Raw genomic sequence first — 16,150 nt, forward strand, 5'->3', positions numbered from 1 at the left:
CTTCCCCATTGGCTGCCTGTGAAGATTATCAAAGATTGACAACTGCTATATCCAATCGAAACACACGGCGCCATTGTGCTGGGCGCGGTTAGAGAAGGCTCGTTTTTCTTGACTTTTCCGTCCATTTCAGTTCGTTGTCACTAACACTATCCTTTTTAACTGGGACAACATGGCTACCGCGGCGAACCGTTACTACAGCGAAGAAGGCAGGGCGACGAAGAGACAGAAAACTGAAGGAATGGCCACGGTGAGTTGTTACAATGCGTAGTGCTTTGAAAATTCGTTGGGCTCACAGCAAACACTTTCAACGGTGCTGCTGGTGTTCATTGAAATGCGCGTTTGGAAAAATGCGGCACGACGCCTTGTTAGCTACGTCCATTTTTGTGTCGCTTAAGTCTGTTTTTCGTGACCTCTGTGCAGCTCAGGACATTTGTTTTGAACGTTAGGTTACCAAGGGCATGTATCGAAAGAGGAAAGTGGTCTTCTGAATGTTTGGAGGCGATGCAGGGCCACTTCCTTCGGAGGGCCTCTGCCGGGCCCGGCTTTGTTCTAGTGCCGGCTATGCTAGCCATGAGCTAACCTTACGGCAGTGATGTTGTGGCCTTCTAGCGGCTGTTTTACACGAAAGCTCGATTAAACTGCATCTTAACAGTTCAGTTAATTTCATATAGTCAACACTCGAATAAACAACCATCATCTCCCTCAATTGTTGCCATTATTTGTGATAGTAAGGACAAAAAAATCTATCAAATGCGTCTGTTAGCGCTCAACTAAAAACGCAGTTGAATTAGCCTAGAATGTAAATATAGTAGTCTGCTCTTTAATTACCGGGTCAACGATCGTTAATTGAAATTTAAACGAAATTATTTTACATATAAGATAAAAACATTGACATTGGCTTTTATTTCAAAAATTACATGCGCTAATTTTATTAATTTATAGTAATATTTGATTTTACATCTACACGTGTGTCTGCACTGGTATGCTGCATACCAGAGCCAATGCTTGTCAAAAGGTTTATTCAATGGGATGGAAGTTCTAGATAAACAAGACCGTAAAAGAAACATCTGTCATGTAAATTACTACAGTACACAAAGTACTTTTCAGTTTATTTATGATACCATAGGTATAATGTGTTGCAATGTATCAAAATGTGTCAAATATAATAGTTTTCACATACGATAAGACTTTTTCAAATTTCAGATCATGGTAGAGGATTTTTTAAAAATGTCATCTTTTTTCTTTTGCAAAGCAAAGAAGTTTTTTACTTCTACTATTACACTTCCACACTTAACAGTTTTGATACTGAAACAGCACATGTGTCAATGTTGCCACTGATGGCTCATTTTCATTTTTCTTTGACACAGGGATATGAGGATCCACACAGGACCCATCCCTCTGTGGTGGTGCATGTCCGGGGGTTGGTGGATGGTGTCACAGAGACCGAGCTTGGGGAGGCTTTGCAAGAATTTGGTACAATCAGGTTGGGAAAGACATTTGTGTTTATGTCCACTTATGTTTGTGTTTCAGAACAAATTTTTTCCACATTGCACATTCTGTGTTTTCTGATTCTGGGATTTAACAAAATCTAGGGTCATGGCAGATTTTTTTCAGGTGGATAATTTAAATAAAATATTAAAGAGCAAATGGTTGCATTTGTAGTGTACTTTCCAAGTATACTAATATACATTTTTTTTCTCCCTCATTGCTTTTAATTTTAGCTATGTTGTGGTGATGCCAAAGAAGCGTCAGGCACTGGTGGAGTATGAGGACATGAATGGCTCGTCCACAGCTGTCACCTATGCTGCAGACAACCAAGTTTACATCGCTGGACACCCAGCTTTCATCAATTATTCCACCAGCCAGAAGATCTCCAGGCCGGGAGACTCTGATGACTCCAGAAGTGTTAACAATGTTCTTCTGCTCACCATCATGAACCCCATCTACCCCATCACCACGGTAAAAACAAAGATTTGGTCAATGCTCTAAGGATTTAAGGCAAACTAAATGATAAGTTCATTGCACTTCTACTAATATTTGCTGTACACGAAGTTTCCATTTCCACTTTCTGATTTTACTTGTACATATGTTCATGTAATTTTTTGGTAAAATTTCACAGGATGTCCTTTACACCATCTGTAACAACTGTGGGCCTGTCCAGAGAATTGTTATCTTCAGGAAGAATGGTGTCCAGGCAATGGTTGAATATCCTTTTCTGTGTGATCAGATTAACAAATGGTACCCAATCTGTTGGCTGCTCGTGTTTCTCCAATATGGACAGCTAAATTTTGTACATTTCAGGGCTGAATGTTGGTGTAGCTTTGTACACCAAGCTACAAACTACACGTCGCTTCGATAGATCTATCTATCTGGAACTAACCTCGACTATTACATCAGTTTGAAACATGTTTTTTTTTTTTTTGTGGCACAACAGATCTATTATGCATGGTATTATAAACTATGTAGGTGAATTCCACACCTGCGTATTATACCATAAAACCCAAGTAGTCAGAGGTAACTGGTGATGCTGTTCTCTGGTAGAGTATCTGCTGTATTCAAAATATTTCTATAACTGTGGACCCAGTTGTGAGTTTATTGTGGTCTTTTTTTTTTCTTTTTTTTTGTATTAAGAACCTGTACTTGGCTGTTTTGTCCTTGACCCTGTCCATACATTTGACTCTGTGCAAAGTGCCCAGCGGGCTAAAGCTTCCCTTAATGGAGCAGATATCTACTCTGGCTGCTGCACGCTGAAGATCGAGTATGCCAAGGTATTACTACAGGACACGGGTGTTTTTGTCTGAATAAATGTTACATATTAAACAAATTTAATTGCAGGTTGCTGTTCTAAGCTTTGTGCAGTAATTTAAAATGAAACTTGTCATTTTTCTTTTGTATGAATGAGAGCAGTTGCCTTTCTTTTGATGTGCATTATGTGAGACCTTCTCACTGCTATTTGTATTTTGGTGAAATTTGGAGTACGAACAAGTTTTACAAACTAAAGTACTATTATTTTTAAACAATCATATGTGTCAGACCGAAGGTGTCTGCTTCTCAGTGACTAGGTAAGTCACTTTTGGCACATTTGCTTTTAAATGACTGTGTTGGCATCTAATTTTAAAAAGTCAATATTTAAGGAGATGAGTGAAATGTCTTTTTTTTATGTTTCTGTTTTTATTTAAAAACAATGAGCGAGGGATAACAGTTTGTTTTACAACATCCCACTGTTTTCATGTGACCTGTATTTCTGCAGCCCACTCGTCTGAACGTGTTCAAGAATGACCAAGACACCTGGGATTACACAAACCCCAATCTGGGAGGCCCAGGTAAAACCTGAACGCACCTCAACACTGGCATAAGCATTGAAGTGCCGTTCATACTGTGTAGCTTAGAAGTCTAAGGCTGCCATCGTGAGGAGTAAGCAGGCTGCTGTTGAGATGCAACATTTATTCATTTACGATGCTGATAAATAATATTATGGGTGAATTTGTAGTCATTGTACTAAGGTGTTTTGTGGAGAAAACTACAGTAGCATAATGGCTATTGTTTTGGGAATTCACGCTACTACATTCACAATTTGGATTTTCCTACACAGGGAAAAGTTCTGAAATCAAGGGAGAAATGTTTAAAAACTCCCGGTCTGAATATAGCTTAAGTTTTACATGTGAAGATTCTATCATTTATCAGGAAGTAATATTAGAGTGCGTCGTCAAAAATTCAGACAATGTTTTGAATTGGAATTGTTGGATTGTTGTGTGGTGGGAATAACAGGAACACATTTAAGGGTGTAAAATTAGTCACACACCTGGAAGTACACATGGTGTATGGATACTTGATCCTCAAATTTGTTAATTACGTTACACTTTGATGAAAATATTGCTGGACAGCCCTGCCTGGTTACATTTCCCTATTTGCTTGCTGCTACCTGTCCTTCTATAATGCCCTTTCAGTAGAACTCCATGGTAATTTTTTTGTTACAAGCCTCGGGGCACTTAAGTTAGCATCAGCCATGAAGAAACACCAGTTTTCTGTTGACTAACATGTTGTTCCTGTCATCCTTGCCACACCTGTAATTTTTCTTGCAGTGTATTTGAGCTCCATTTGAGGTAAAATCTGTGCATTCAATTCAACGTTATTGCAACATTACTTTTTTCTTTTTCGAATAATTAGGGGAATGTGTTTCAACTTTGAATTCAAACTTAGATTCTGGAAACAAATTCCATGCCATCACGACTGATCCTGGTCTTTTTAAACCAGATGTATACTGAAGTGAGGTACTCTCTGCTGTTATCTGTCAGACAGATCTGTAACAGACCTGTTGTGTTGTAATTTCTCTGAAAATGAATGCAGAGGAAAGGACCAGCATCAGTAAATGAGCAACTATATGCAACTCATTTTCCTCCAAACAATCGGTGGTTTCAGCAAGTCCAGACAACATGCAGGCATTTGTGCTAAGAAGGAGAGGCACATACATCCTGACAAAAGCACCATTCTGCAACCACCATCTCCAGTATCCATTTCTTCACTGAGGACACAACCACTCTCATGCAAAGGGCCAAACATCCCGTGAGACACCAGGGGACACCATTCAACATGACGCTGTAGGACTGATAAACCACTCATTCCTCAACTCTGCATTCCAGCACAAGAGCCGCGAAGACAACGCACACGTCTAGAGGGTTGGGAGTTTGGGGCACTGAGCTACACTTGGTTCCCCTTCCACTGTCTCCCTTTTTGAGACACAGCTGAATGACACATTGAAGCAGACCAAAGCTTGCATCAACACCAGATGGAGACTGACAACAGAGAAGACACATCATCCACCCAAACAGAGGGCAACACAACAGATGATCTATACTGATATAAACCAGTCGACCAGGATCACATTTTTACAAGCTGTGCCCCCCCCCCATCTATTGTTCTGAGCTCTAGTGTGTGCTGGTTGCCATGAAAACAAAACATTCAAGCAACACACTTGCTGACGCCGTATCAACTGATCCATTAGACGACTCACACCTCCGAATCAAGCTGTAGCCAATCACATTGGAGTCGACACAAGACAAGTGATGAAGACGACATTGCTGACAACACCAACAAGCACACTCAAAGTCCAGACAGGCCCATTTCTGGTTATACCCCCCGTGTGTTACCTCTCACATGGAATTCAGCTGTTCTCTCTTGCTCTTTCCCTTCATCCCACCTCCTCTGATCTTCTTGCATACATCACTGTTTAGTTAGTCCTTTTTTTTTTTTTGAGTGAATTTTTTTTTCTCTTTAATGAGTCTCTAGAACCTGTGTAACACCTTCCATGTGATGCAGGTTTGGCAATTTGCGGCTAAGAGGAGGCAACTTCCCAACTGAAATGTTCTCTATGGCAGCCTCAAGGCCTACCAGTGGGTGCTAAGCAAACTATTCCTAAAAGGATGGACACTACCTTCCCAATGGCCAATTCAACCTCATATTACCAGGAATCGATCCTGAGGTGGCGAGTTGTTTCCCCCAAAAGAGGAAATGGATAAACGTATCGGATGAAATGAATTGAGTGGAACTACTGCAGCAAATGTCTTCCTCCCACTGTGTGTAAGCATGCAGTAAGTAAACCGAGACCCTCCACAGGAAACATAACTGCACAGCACCACACGGCTCCAAAGCCCAGCACCCAACATCGCCACACAAGACTGACATGACTGTTTTTTCTCCCTCTTACAGGGATGATTTTTGTTTCTGGAAGAGGGTGATGGTTGTGGTTCTGTCGGGGCTAATGTCACTCAAACCTACTGGATGGCTGTTTGCCTCCCTCTCTTGGCAGCTCACAGCCATCAAGAATCTGTGTGGTTCCCTGGACTTATGTCATAGTTTCTTTGAAAATTGAATCATTTTTTTAATCTGAAGAAATGGGCGTGAACTTCATACGATTTCACATAAGATGTTAACTCAAGGCCATCTATGTTAATTACAAGTGATGTTTCTCCTACCATTGCTTGAGGGACCCCTTGCCCCTGTGTAAGAAACTTAATCATTTATGTTGTGAGTACCAGTGTTAGAAATTTATGTTTAGAGACCTTTATTTTGAAATGATGGGGTTCTTACTGCTTCATTTTCTACTCTGCCACATGTTAAAGGTCTGTGCAGCACAGTAACAGGATACTCTCTGGACTTTGTGATGTCACTGTTAAGTCGATTTGAATTATTTATTGTAACGCTGTAATGTCAGAGCACACTCTTATTTCAGGAATAAGCTTAATGGTGATTGGGAGCTACTTTGCCAAATATGGGGTGGAGTAGATAAGATTTTCCATGTTGATATAATCCAAAGACCATCGGTAGCCCAATATTTTGAGTCACTGGAATTATTTTTCTAAAAACATCTTCAGTCTCGTGTCAGAATTTTTTATTTTTGGATTTTACCAGATCGTTAGGATAAGAGAAGCAATTCAAAAAGAATTTCCAAATAAACATTTTTTTAATATTACTGACGTTAATTGAAAAGAAAAGTACAATAATTGCAAGTGTGACATTTCTTGAAGTGGTCACAAAGACCACTATGAAAGAAAAAGCAGATTCTCACTGTAGTTTCTGTCTGAGCCTCGTTGGTCACCTGCAGGTACCAAGCCATCTGCATTTTCTGAAATGAGGACAGACAGCTTTGTCATGAGGTTTTCTGCACTCTCCTGACAATTAACTGGGTTAACTTTACATTTGTCTTGAAGAATGTACTTTTAAATAACCTGGCTTCCATTCTGATTGTGTATGATTATTGTGTACCTGTACAGAAGCTGATGCAGATGGCAATGGGAGCAATGCAGGTGTGTGTATCTGTACAAACTTTATATTTTAAGTCAGATATTTGTAACACTGGTCCAGTGTGACTTTTAAACCTTTTTACTTCCCTAGATCAGGCCTATTCAATTACTGTACTGTTTAGAAGTGGACGCTCAGACTTTATTGTCTTTGACCTCTAAAACTGGGAATTCAAATGTCCAAAAACACTGCAACCTTTTCTTTTTCTCCACTTCGTTATTTTAAATAATCAAACGGATTCAATTAGTACAAGATCAAAATGTCTCATCCAAGTTCATTATTTTAAGAAACTTTATTATGTCTTTTGGTTTCCCTTCATTAAAATCCTGGGTTAACAGTTTAACGAATGAATGGCATTTCTATCTCAACAAACACAATTAGTTGTCTCCTTGGCCTACAAATAAAAGCCTGTTTTGAAGCTGGAAGTCGACATGAGCTACCAATTGAATAGGTCTGTCCTAGATGATCAGTAAGCACCTCATGTTTCCATATCTCACTATTTTGTAAGAGTTACTGTCGTCTGAGTAAAAGGGTTTGGAATTGATAACGTAGTCTTTCCTATCCTTGTCATTTTATTACATTTCCATCCGTTCTATGTCTCTAATGCTGATGGATTGGTTACTATGATTGAAGCTGCTTGCTTTTGATCTTTAGTTATGTGTAGGGGTTGCTAAGGTTATGTTTTTGCTGAAGTGACTCTTACAGGCGACATGTGTCAGTCTTGAAGTGCATGAGTCTGTCTCAAACAACATTCTTGATAAAAGTACTCTACCCTACATAATATCTACAATCCAATCTCATATTTTCCTCATCCAAGTGTGAATTTACCGACCTTAAATGGTCAGTCACCCCATTGTCATGATCGATTTCACTCATTCTTGTTTCCCGTCTCAAGCCATCTGTTACTTTCTGTTTCCCTACTTTTCTCCTCTTTTTTTGCTCTTACAGACGATGTGAACGCCAACCCCAACAAGCGTCAGAGACAGCCTGCTCTCCTGGGTGACCACCCCCCAGAGTACGGTAAGGCTCTAACATTTCAGACCAACAGCAGAATCCACCGAGATGTGCATACATCTAGAAAGTGCTGTGCTTGCATTTCCTGTTCGTAAAAGTCTGTAGGTGTTCAGGATTATTCAAGAGCCTTCAGTTGTGACGTTACATGTGTTCTATGTATTTTAGCAGTAGGGACCTGTTTAAGATCCGTTTATAATTAGTTGATCAGGGTTTGACGGTCCTTTTTCCTTTCCTGATGTGTTCTAATTTGTGGTCTATTCTTCAGGAGGTGGTTACCATGGCTATGATGAAAGCTATGGATCTCCACCCTATGAGGGACGTCGCATGGGTCCACCAATGAGAGGGCGTGGTGTAAGAAACTATGGGCCGGGCTACGGACCTCCTCCCCCTCCTCCTGGAGAGTATGGAGGCCATGCCGAGTCTCCCGTTGTCATGCTGTATGGATTGGACCCCGAGAAGATGAACGCTGATCGTGTCTTCAATATCTTTTGTCTGTATGGCAACGTAGAGCGGGTCTGTATCAGTAATTAAATACACACTTGTTCCTTGTAATATTTTTGAGTTGACAAATGAATCTGTTGTAGAGAAGGGTTTAGTCCTGACATCTATCATAATTTATCCAGGTGAAGTTCATGAAGAGTAAGCCGGGAGCAGCCATGGTGGAGATGGGAGACTGCTACGCAGTGGACCGCGCCATCACTCATCTCAACAACACTTTTCTCTTTGGACAGAGAATGAATGTGTGGTGAGTTCATCTTATCCAGCTCCACAAATGTTTTTTTGCCCAGAAGAAACATCCTAAAGTACCACCTCATAAGGGGGTAGGTGGAGTGGGTGATGGGGCAGTGCTGGTAATGTTAATGTTGGTAATAAGCTCAGCTGTGTACAAACAACCCATAACCATAGCACATGTGTGCTTATATAACTCTTTTAAAATGCACCTGAGAGAGTGTTGGCAACTTCTCTTGAATCCCATCCTGACTTTAAAATTGTGAAATTTTTCCCTGCAGTGTGTCTAAGCAGCAAGCCATTGTGCCCGGTCAGTGTTATGAGCTGGAAGATGGTACAAGTAGTTTCAAAGACTTCCACGGATCCAGGAACAATCGATTCACCTCTCCAGAGCAGGCGGCCAAAAACCGCATTCAGCACCCGAGCAACGTGTTACACTTCTTCAACGCCCAACCGGATGTTACTATAGAGGTTTTTTCTCAGGTCTGTAGAAGGAAATATGGGTTTGGGTTAACTATTTACAGGTAGTCCTCAACCTACAAACACAGTTTGTTACGAGTGGCTGTCCGTAAACTGACTTGTTCAGAAGTCTTTATTTATTAAATTTCATTCTATAATCACCATTCGAGGTCATTTAAATGCCATTACTACTCGAAATACGAAAGTACTATTCCCAAGACTCACCAGAAACAACAGGACATAAAAACGACACATAAATGAAATGAAATACAGTTATACCTTGGGTTCTGTTGTTTCCAATTACATTACCAAAAAAAAAAACACAGAAAAACTGTAGTAGTCTGATATGGTTGCATGAGCTTGATTGTATCTATGAATGTTTCAAAGTCAGAAATTTGTGTCTTGAGGACTATCTGTATTTGTGACTTTTTATTTTTCTTCCTCCTAGTGCTCTGCACTTGTCTTATAATGAATGTTATGTGCTTCACAGATTAGTGAGGAGATTGGTATCAAGCCCCCAGTCAACGTCAAAATGTTCACAGGAAAGAGTAAGTTGCTTTCATGGTGTCGACCAAGATATATTTTTAAAAGTGACTGGACATTTTGTATGAACTAGAGGGACTTTGAGTCTGGCTCCATGTAGACAGGCTTGTAAAGGAAGAAAGAGTCCCGTATCCAGGTGTGTGTTGACTCCCCCTCACTGGATCCTCTCACCACCAGGTGGCTCAGCTCCAAGTGACCGCAGCGCTTCAGGTCTGCTGGAGTGGGAGTCCATCAATGACGCTATGGAAGCTCTGGCCATGATGAACCATTACCAGATGAAAAACGCAAGTATGTGGAAGACATTGCTTTAGATATTTCAGAATAGAAAGAGGCTGTGACTGTTGTGGTGATACTGGTATGATTAGGGATTAGGGACTCGGGTTTGAATGGCCTAGAAGGGCCATCATGATTTGTGACTTGACTGATAAGGAATGTGATTAAAGACAGAAGTCTTCCAATACCACGATCTTGTGGCATACTTGAATGACTTTCATACGTTTTGCTTGTTGCTTATTAATGTTTACTCTTCTGTCTCTTTCCAGCTGGTCCTTACCCTTACACCCTCAAACTGTGCTTCTCCACCGTTCAGCACGCTAACTGAGCACTCGCTTGTAGCCAGGAAGACATAGAGTGGTCCACCATTCCAATGTTACATACTTTGACCATGACTGCTTGCAACTCACTTGGGGAAAATTGATTAAAGATGAAATTCAAATTCTGTGAAGGCATACCTTTCACGTTACAATTGATTCTTAGAGTGCAACCTCTTTGTATTTGACTTAAAACTTAATAGCTAACAAGTGTTAAAATTTAATTTTATGCCCCAGATGTGGTTTAGAGTGTCAGTACCTGTGTGTCTTCAATATTGAGTTGTCCTTTTTACTTTTTGTATTATGCTTATACAGAAATGCCACGTGTGAGGAAAACCATGTTTAAAATAGTTGGTTTTATGCCCAGGAGGTTCGAGGGTAGCAGACATGGTTTTGTAAGACTTGGGTTATTGAACTTTTTTATCAGAGCTTGTAGCTTTGATTAGAGATTTTTCTTTTCATTTAATTATTTCTTCAATTCTGCATCCCCATGTCTGATATGCTGATGTAGATATTTTGTTGTAAGAAAATAAACATTTGAAGTTGACTTGATTGTGCAATTTGTAACTTTATTTTATGTTCCTCTGATTTCTGTGAACATGTATTTAGAAGTTTAAAACTTTAAACTTTAAAATAGTGTTTCAATTACGTCATTGGGCTTTTTGTATTGGCTTTAATACTTCACACCGGACCAAGGTACCGATGTCCCGTTCTGTGGTCTCTCATAACTTTCCATGAAAGAGTATGAACATATCGACGTGATCGCTTGTTTCTGTCTTAAATATCTGGCAACGAAAATTCAGCAAATCCCCTATTTAAGCATACCTACGAAGTATAAAGAAGTTAAAATTGCCGAATAATATTAATTTAGTGTTTTGGTGGGACCCCACGCCCACAAATCTCTTCACAACAACTTTTGAACGCTAGCATTCGTGGACTCCTGGAGACATCTGGTAAGACAGCAGCTAGCTAGCATCTTGTGTTAGCTCCTGATGTTAGCTGCTATTAGCTCCTGTTGTTAGCTGCTATTAGCTCCTGATGTTAGCTGCTATTAGCTCCTGTTGTTAGCCGCTATTAGCTCCTGATGTTAGCCGCTATTAGCTCCTGTTGTTAGCCGCTATTAGCTCCTGTTGTTAGCCACTATTAGCTCCTGTTGTTAGCTGCTAGTAGCTCCCGTTGAAGAGCGTCGGTCCTGGTGACACCGGCTAATACTACACTGGTTCGTAGAGCCCAAACCAGAAGTGATTCGTCCTCTCTGCCTGCTCTAGTTTACTTTTATCAGCGGAATTTGGACTCGAAGGGAAGAAATGTTGTCAGTCATCACCAGGTCAGCCGTTTCCAAATGTAAGTGAGCGCGTTTTGTGTGTTTGTCAGCTGTTGCTTGTGTTATGAGGGGATATGTATTGAATTTTATTATTGTCTTCAATGCCCTTGATGTTGAAAAATGTTTGATAGAAGTATATTGTAATAACCTGGAGATTGAAGAGCCCAGATATAAAGATCTTAGGTGAATGCTGAAGTTCTGTCTAGGTGAAAGGTCCCCGCTGCAGGTTGTTTTGTTTACAATCATTTATCCCCCCCCCAGGTTGCTATAATATATTTGCGTTTCCAGTTGTGGTTTGTTGGTCTCATCTTTTGGCCTGTTTTTTTTTTTTGGGTCTGTCCATTATTTGGATTTCATCTTTCTGCCTCTGCTGTTCCAGTCAGGACACTGTGGCTCCCCTCTCAGGCTGCCGTCAGAGCCATGTCGTCTTCAGCGGGGGCCACCGCTCCCTACACCACCCTGGCCATCAGCCACCCGGCAGACTTCATCACACACGTGGAGCTTCACCGCCCGGAGAAACGCAATGCCATGAACAAAGCTTTCTGGAGGCAAGAGCCTGCTTCCCTGGAACAATGATCTGCATGCGGGTCAAAGAAAGAAGTCCTCCAGATATTTAACATCAAGACTTATTTTTATTTAGCATTTTAAAAGTTAATACATGTCAGGAAATTGCCCGATTTCTCATGTAAAATGAAGTGTAAAAGATTTAGTGGATCTTCACTTTAACCCACTCTGAAATCTATTTTTCCCAAAACTTTATTGAAATCTGACGTGAAATTCTGAGATATTCTCCCAACTAACAGAGAGAGGCCACAAATAACTTTTTGACCTTTTTATTGTTAACCTGTTTAATGTTATGAGCTGTTGTGTTAAAAACAACCTTTGAGTAATGTCCTTCAGCAAATTTACTATAAATGTTAAATATTTATTAAATATATTTGAATAATTTCTATTATGTCAGGACTCAAGGTTGGTAATCATTTTCCAATTCTATTCCATTTATAAAGTTTTACATGTGAAAATGGTAAAAGGTGTTGTTACAGTACATAAATATCTTGATGTTGTAAGTGTGAAAGCATTCATGAGAAGATGCATCATTAAAAGGTGGAAAGAATATTAGATATAAGATTTAGAAAATTAACAGTTGCTGTTTTTAAACAATGACAAAAATCCTTGTAAGGGAAACTATTTTGGAAATTATTGTATACATTTTATAGAATAAATTTTCCTCAGAATTTTAGTCCTTTTGAAATAGTAAGTACTTGTAGTCATAATTGTAGCACCAAATATAGAAGTGTGTCTTTTAACGCTAACCAGATCTTGTGCCTCGTTCCTGTCAGTGAGATGGTGGACTTGTTTAATGAGATCGCTGGGAACCCCGACTGCAGAGTGGTGGTGTTTTCTGGAGCAGGAGCGACCTTCACAGCCGGTACGCATCAGGCAGCTTACATTTTATGACACAGTTTTTGTGAGAATGTTGAATTTATTCTGTCATTCCACTGTCCAGGCATTGACCTGCTGGACATGGCCAACGTGGTGCTCCAACCGGAGGGTGACGACGTGGCCAGAGTTTCCTGGAACATGAAGAAGACAATCGCCAGATATCAAGAGACCTTCTCCGTCATTGAGAGGGTCAGTCTCTAAAGCTGATGAAGAAACTGCTGAATGATGTGGTGTGTGTTTAGAGCATCAGCATAGTTCCTGAATCCTCACTGATGAACCACAAGTAGTGTGAGGTGGTTTCTACGGAGACCTTGCCTATATTTTCATATCTCATATTATTTTTGCTTGTATTTCTGATTGACCTTTGAGTAGTTTGCTTGCAGCCCCCAGCAAATACCGATTTATACAAGCAGCAGAAAAAGTTGGGTTGTTGGTGGATTTTGCAGTGAAATGTTTATTTTCTCCTTGTAGTGTCCAAAGCCTGTTGTGGTGGCTGTCCATGGAGCCTGCATTGGAGGAGGTAGAGTATCACCATCACACTTTTTGTCATGGAACCAGTGACCCATTTGACAAAGTGAAAGCTAGATGAGTTAGATAGACAGTGCTCTGGCTTAGTTTTTATCATATTACAGTACTGTACATCACTATGGTAACAGACGCTGTGTGCTTACCCTGATTCTAAAGTTTCATGTGATGATCAGATTCAAGTCTGTCAATAAAATTATCCAGGATCCATAGAGGAACCTGACATGGACAAGACAGTTTGCAATAAAATTTAAAAAATACAATAGAGATGTTTGAGACATCAGTGGAACCACTACTGCTTTGTTGCTCAGTTTTTACTTACATAGCCTTTAAAATGTGGCTGTGTAAATGATTTTATAATCCATTTATAAGATAGATAGATATTTATTAATCCCGGAGGAAATTGCACATATTCACTGCTCAGGCATAACATAATGAATAAACACTGGATAAACCCCAGTAGAAAAAGAAACTCTGATATCACATGACATACTACAAGACATGCACTACACTAATAGACACATAAAGCATTAACAGGACATATACTAAACTATAAATAAAATATAAACATTATCAAATTAAATAACATAAAAAATATTAAAAAGTGCAAGTGAAATTAGCAGGAGGCCCACCTGGTGGGTAAGGTACACCCTTCTTACAATGTAAGGCGTCACTAATATCACATCTAATATCTAATAACTAATATCACAATGGTCAAAAAGATAAGGCGTCATTAACATTACAACAATAATATAATATTATTACAGTATAATCATTTTTACTGAACGTTAGGGGCCCTAAAGCTTAAGTTTTTGATGCAGGATGCAGGTTCATGCTGGATAACAGCCACAGCGTTGACATGTGAACAAAAAGGTTACTGTACCACCCTGTGGTTGTATCAGTGCGGTCAGATGTGACAGTTCATCATTATTCAAGACTGAACTGATGACTTCAGAGGACGATGTGTCGTTGAAGCTGGCGGTACGGTGTGGACGCTCACTCTGGGTGTTGTTTCCTGGCAGGTGTTGACCTGATCACAGCCTGTGACATCCGCCTCTGCACCCAGGACGCCTGGTTCCAGGTGAAAGTATGTACGGCTGAAACTTCTTTCAGAACGTGGAAAGGAAAATGGAAACGAGAGTAGATGAATGATTGACAAAAAATCAAGGATTAAGTATGAATAGTATTAGTAGGGCAGCCATCGGTTCATCAGAAGGACGGTTTAACCATTACTAGATGCAGTTGATGAACAGATTGATGATCTTGTATTTTGGGAGGGTGTCACCACAGTCTTTATCTTCCTGCCTGGTTTTCACAGGAAGTTGACATTGGACTCGCAGCGGACGTTGGAACTCTCCAGAGACTTCCTAAAGTCATCGGCAGCCGCAGGTAAACGAGCCGTTTTAATAAGACAGTCACATCCTGCTAATTTACGGGCCGTGTGTAGAGTAACACATGTAACGCACAGACTTCACAATGAGTAAAAAATAATCTGTTTTAATGGTCTAAGGCATTGAATTAAATAAAATCTGCATGACACAACTTTAATAAAGGTAAATGTTAATGTGGTTGTTACAGGTCACATAAAAACAGCTAACAGTAGTTGAATGATTATGTAGACTCCACAATATTCAAACATCTATTAGGCTAATATTGGTTTCCATGCTTTTCATTTATATATTTAAATCTGTCTATTTCATGTGATTCCTTCTCCAGCCTGGTGAACGAGCTGGCTCTGACCGCCAGGAAGATGTACGCGGATGAAGCCAAGAGCAGCGGACTGGTCAGGTGACAAGCTAATGGGACAAACTGGTCATCCTCACCTGTTCCTACATTTGTACTGAAGAGGTTTGGGAGGGGCAGTCTGTTCATGCCAGCACAAATTTCAAGTTTTGGTGGCGTCTGTGGTTTGATTGAGTTTCTCACACTGTTCTGTCTCATTAGATAATTGACTCTCATATTTTGAAATCCTTTCCAGCCGAGTGTTTGCAGACAAGGAGTCCATGATGGCCGGAGCGCTGGAGATTGCTGGGGAGATCGCAGCCCGAAGCCCTGTAGCCGTCCAGGGCACCAAAATCAACCTGATCTATTCCAGAGACCACAGTGTAGCAGAGGGACTAGACTACATGGTAACAGCTACCTTAAACTAACATTCCATGAGAACCTTTATCAGTATATTCCCTGCCCGTCACACCACGAAGGTTCATGTAATCGGTCCACTCGTTATCTTTTTCCAGGCTACCTGGAACATGAGCATGCTCCAGACTCAAGATGTGATGAAATCAGCTCAGGCCTCCATGGAGAAGAAGAGTCCAAAGACGATGGCTTTCTCCAAACTCTGACGCTCGTGAAGGCAAAGCACAGCTACGACAAAAGCTTCTGTTCTTTTTCTACTCTGACCTTTCAGCTCAAACAGGATCGACACGTGAATCTGTGGACTTGTGTCCGAGATCTGGATTCTTGTTTGAACCTCTAACCCGATCACACATTTTACAATGAACCAGAGGAAATAGAGAATGATCTATGGAAAGAATCAGTTCTAACTTAATTCAGGTTCTCTTCTAAGGTGACCTCTTAAATAAACAGTGACCAGTCAAACCAGTTGGAAATGTTGTATACTTTCCTGACAGCCCATCTGCAAAGTGTGGGGAACAGGACTGACAAGTTGATCTGAACTAAAAGCTGAAGTTAGGAATCTGTGGGATGACCCGTCAGCATCAATGAA

General features: G+C 40.4%; 2 protein-coding genes across 6 annotated transcripts; both read left to right on the forward strand.

Moving 5' to 3' along the window:
• The first annotated feature begins 94 nt into the window (after window positions 1–94).
• On the forward strand, window positions 95–10,685 carry LOC137597229 (heterogeneous nuclear ribonucleoprotein L-like). Of its 2 annotated transcripts, XM_068318258.1 has the most exons (14): window positions 95–247; window positions 1,368–1,483; window positions 1,722–1,959; window positions 2,120–2,205; window positions 2,672–2,768; window positions 3,251–3,323; window positions 6,771–6,803; window positions 7,747–7,818; window positions 8,078–8,325; window positions 8,436–8,557; window positions 8,823–9,024; window positions 9,491–9,548; window positions 9,721–9,831; window positions 10,086–10,685. In XM_068318258.1, exons 1-14 carry the CDS (start codon window positions 170–172, stop codon window positions 10,142–10,144), a joined length of 1,593 nt encoding a protein of 530 aa, XP_068174359.1. In that variant the 5' UTR covers window positions 95–169; the 3' UTR covers window positions 10,145–10,685. The 2 variants fall into 2 exon arrangements, with proteins under 2 accessions (XP_068174359.1, XP_068174360.1); XM_068318259.1 differs by lacking the exon at window positions 6,771–6,803.
• A 132-nt stretch (window positions 10,686–10,817) lies between these two features.
• On the forward strand, window positions 10,818–16,145 carry ech1 (enoyl CoA hydratase 1, peroxisomal). 4 transcript variants are annotated; one of them, XM_068318261.1, is made up of 11 exons: window positions 10,855–11,086; window positions 11,402–11,477; window positions 11,837–12,005; window positions 12,798–12,886; window positions 12,965–13,089; window positions 13,372–13,420; window positions 14,448–14,512; window positions 14,744–14,814; window positions 15,142–15,213; window positions 15,404–15,554; window positions 15,663–16,145. In XM_068318261.1, exons 2-11 carry the CDS (start codon window positions 11,441–11,443, stop codon window positions 15,765–15,767), a joined length of 933 nt encoding a protein of 310 aa, XP_068174362.1. In that variant the 5' UTR covers window positions 10,855–11,086; window positions 11,402–11,440; the 3' UTR covers window positions 15,768–16,145. The 4 variants fall into 4 exon arrangements, with proteins under 4 accessions (XP_068174364.1, XP_068174362.1, XP_068174363.1 ...); XM_068318263.1 differs by lacking the exons at window positions 10,855–11,086; window positions 11,402–11,477 and adding an exon at window positions 10,818–10,829 and having other exon boundaries at window positions 15,663–16,144; XM_068318262.1 differs by lacking the exon at window positions 11,402–11,477 and having other exon boundaries at window positions 10,856–11,086; window positions 15,663–16,144.
• The last annotated feature ends 5 nt before the right edge of the window (window positions 16,146–16,150 follow it).

This window comes from Antennarius striatus, chromosome 6 (genome assembly GCF_040054535.1).
Source record: "Antennarius striatus isolate MH-2024 chromosome 6, ASM4005453v1, whole genome shotgun sequence".
NCBI lineage: Eukaryota > Metazoa > Chordata > Actinopteri > Lophiiformes > Antennariidae > Antennarius > Antennarius striatus.

What these genes read in the sequence shown, in the direction of transcription:
- LOC137597229 (XM_068318258.1), top strand. Translation starts at nt 170, where the DNA reads ATGGCTACCGCGGCGAACCGTTACTACAGCGAAGAAGGCAGGGCGACG. An exon ending in CAAGAATTTGGTACAATCAG is followed by an intron (nt 1,484 to 1,721) that starts GTTGGGAAAGAC and finishes TTTTAATTTTAG; the next exon opens with CTATGTTGTGGTGATGCCAA. An exon ending in TGGCAATGGGAGCAATGCAG is followed by an intron (nt 6,804 to 7,746) that starts GTGTGTGTATCT and finishes TTGCTCTTACAG; the next exon opens with ACGATGTGAACGCCAACCCC.
- ech1 (XM_068318261.1), top strand. Translation starts at nt 11,441, where the DNA reads ATGTTGTCAGTCATCACCAGGTCAGCCGTTTCCAAAT. An exon ending in CCTTCTCCGTCATTGAGAGG is followed by an intron (nt 13,090 to 13,371) that starts GTCAGTCTCTAA and finishes TTCTCCTTGTAG; the next exon opens with TGTCCAAAGCCTGTTGTGGT. An exon ending in TGGAGCCTGCATTGGAGGAG is followed by an intron (nt 13,421 to 14,447) that starts GTAGAGTATCAC and finishes GTTTCCTGGCAG; the next exon opens with GTGTTGACCTGATCACAGCC.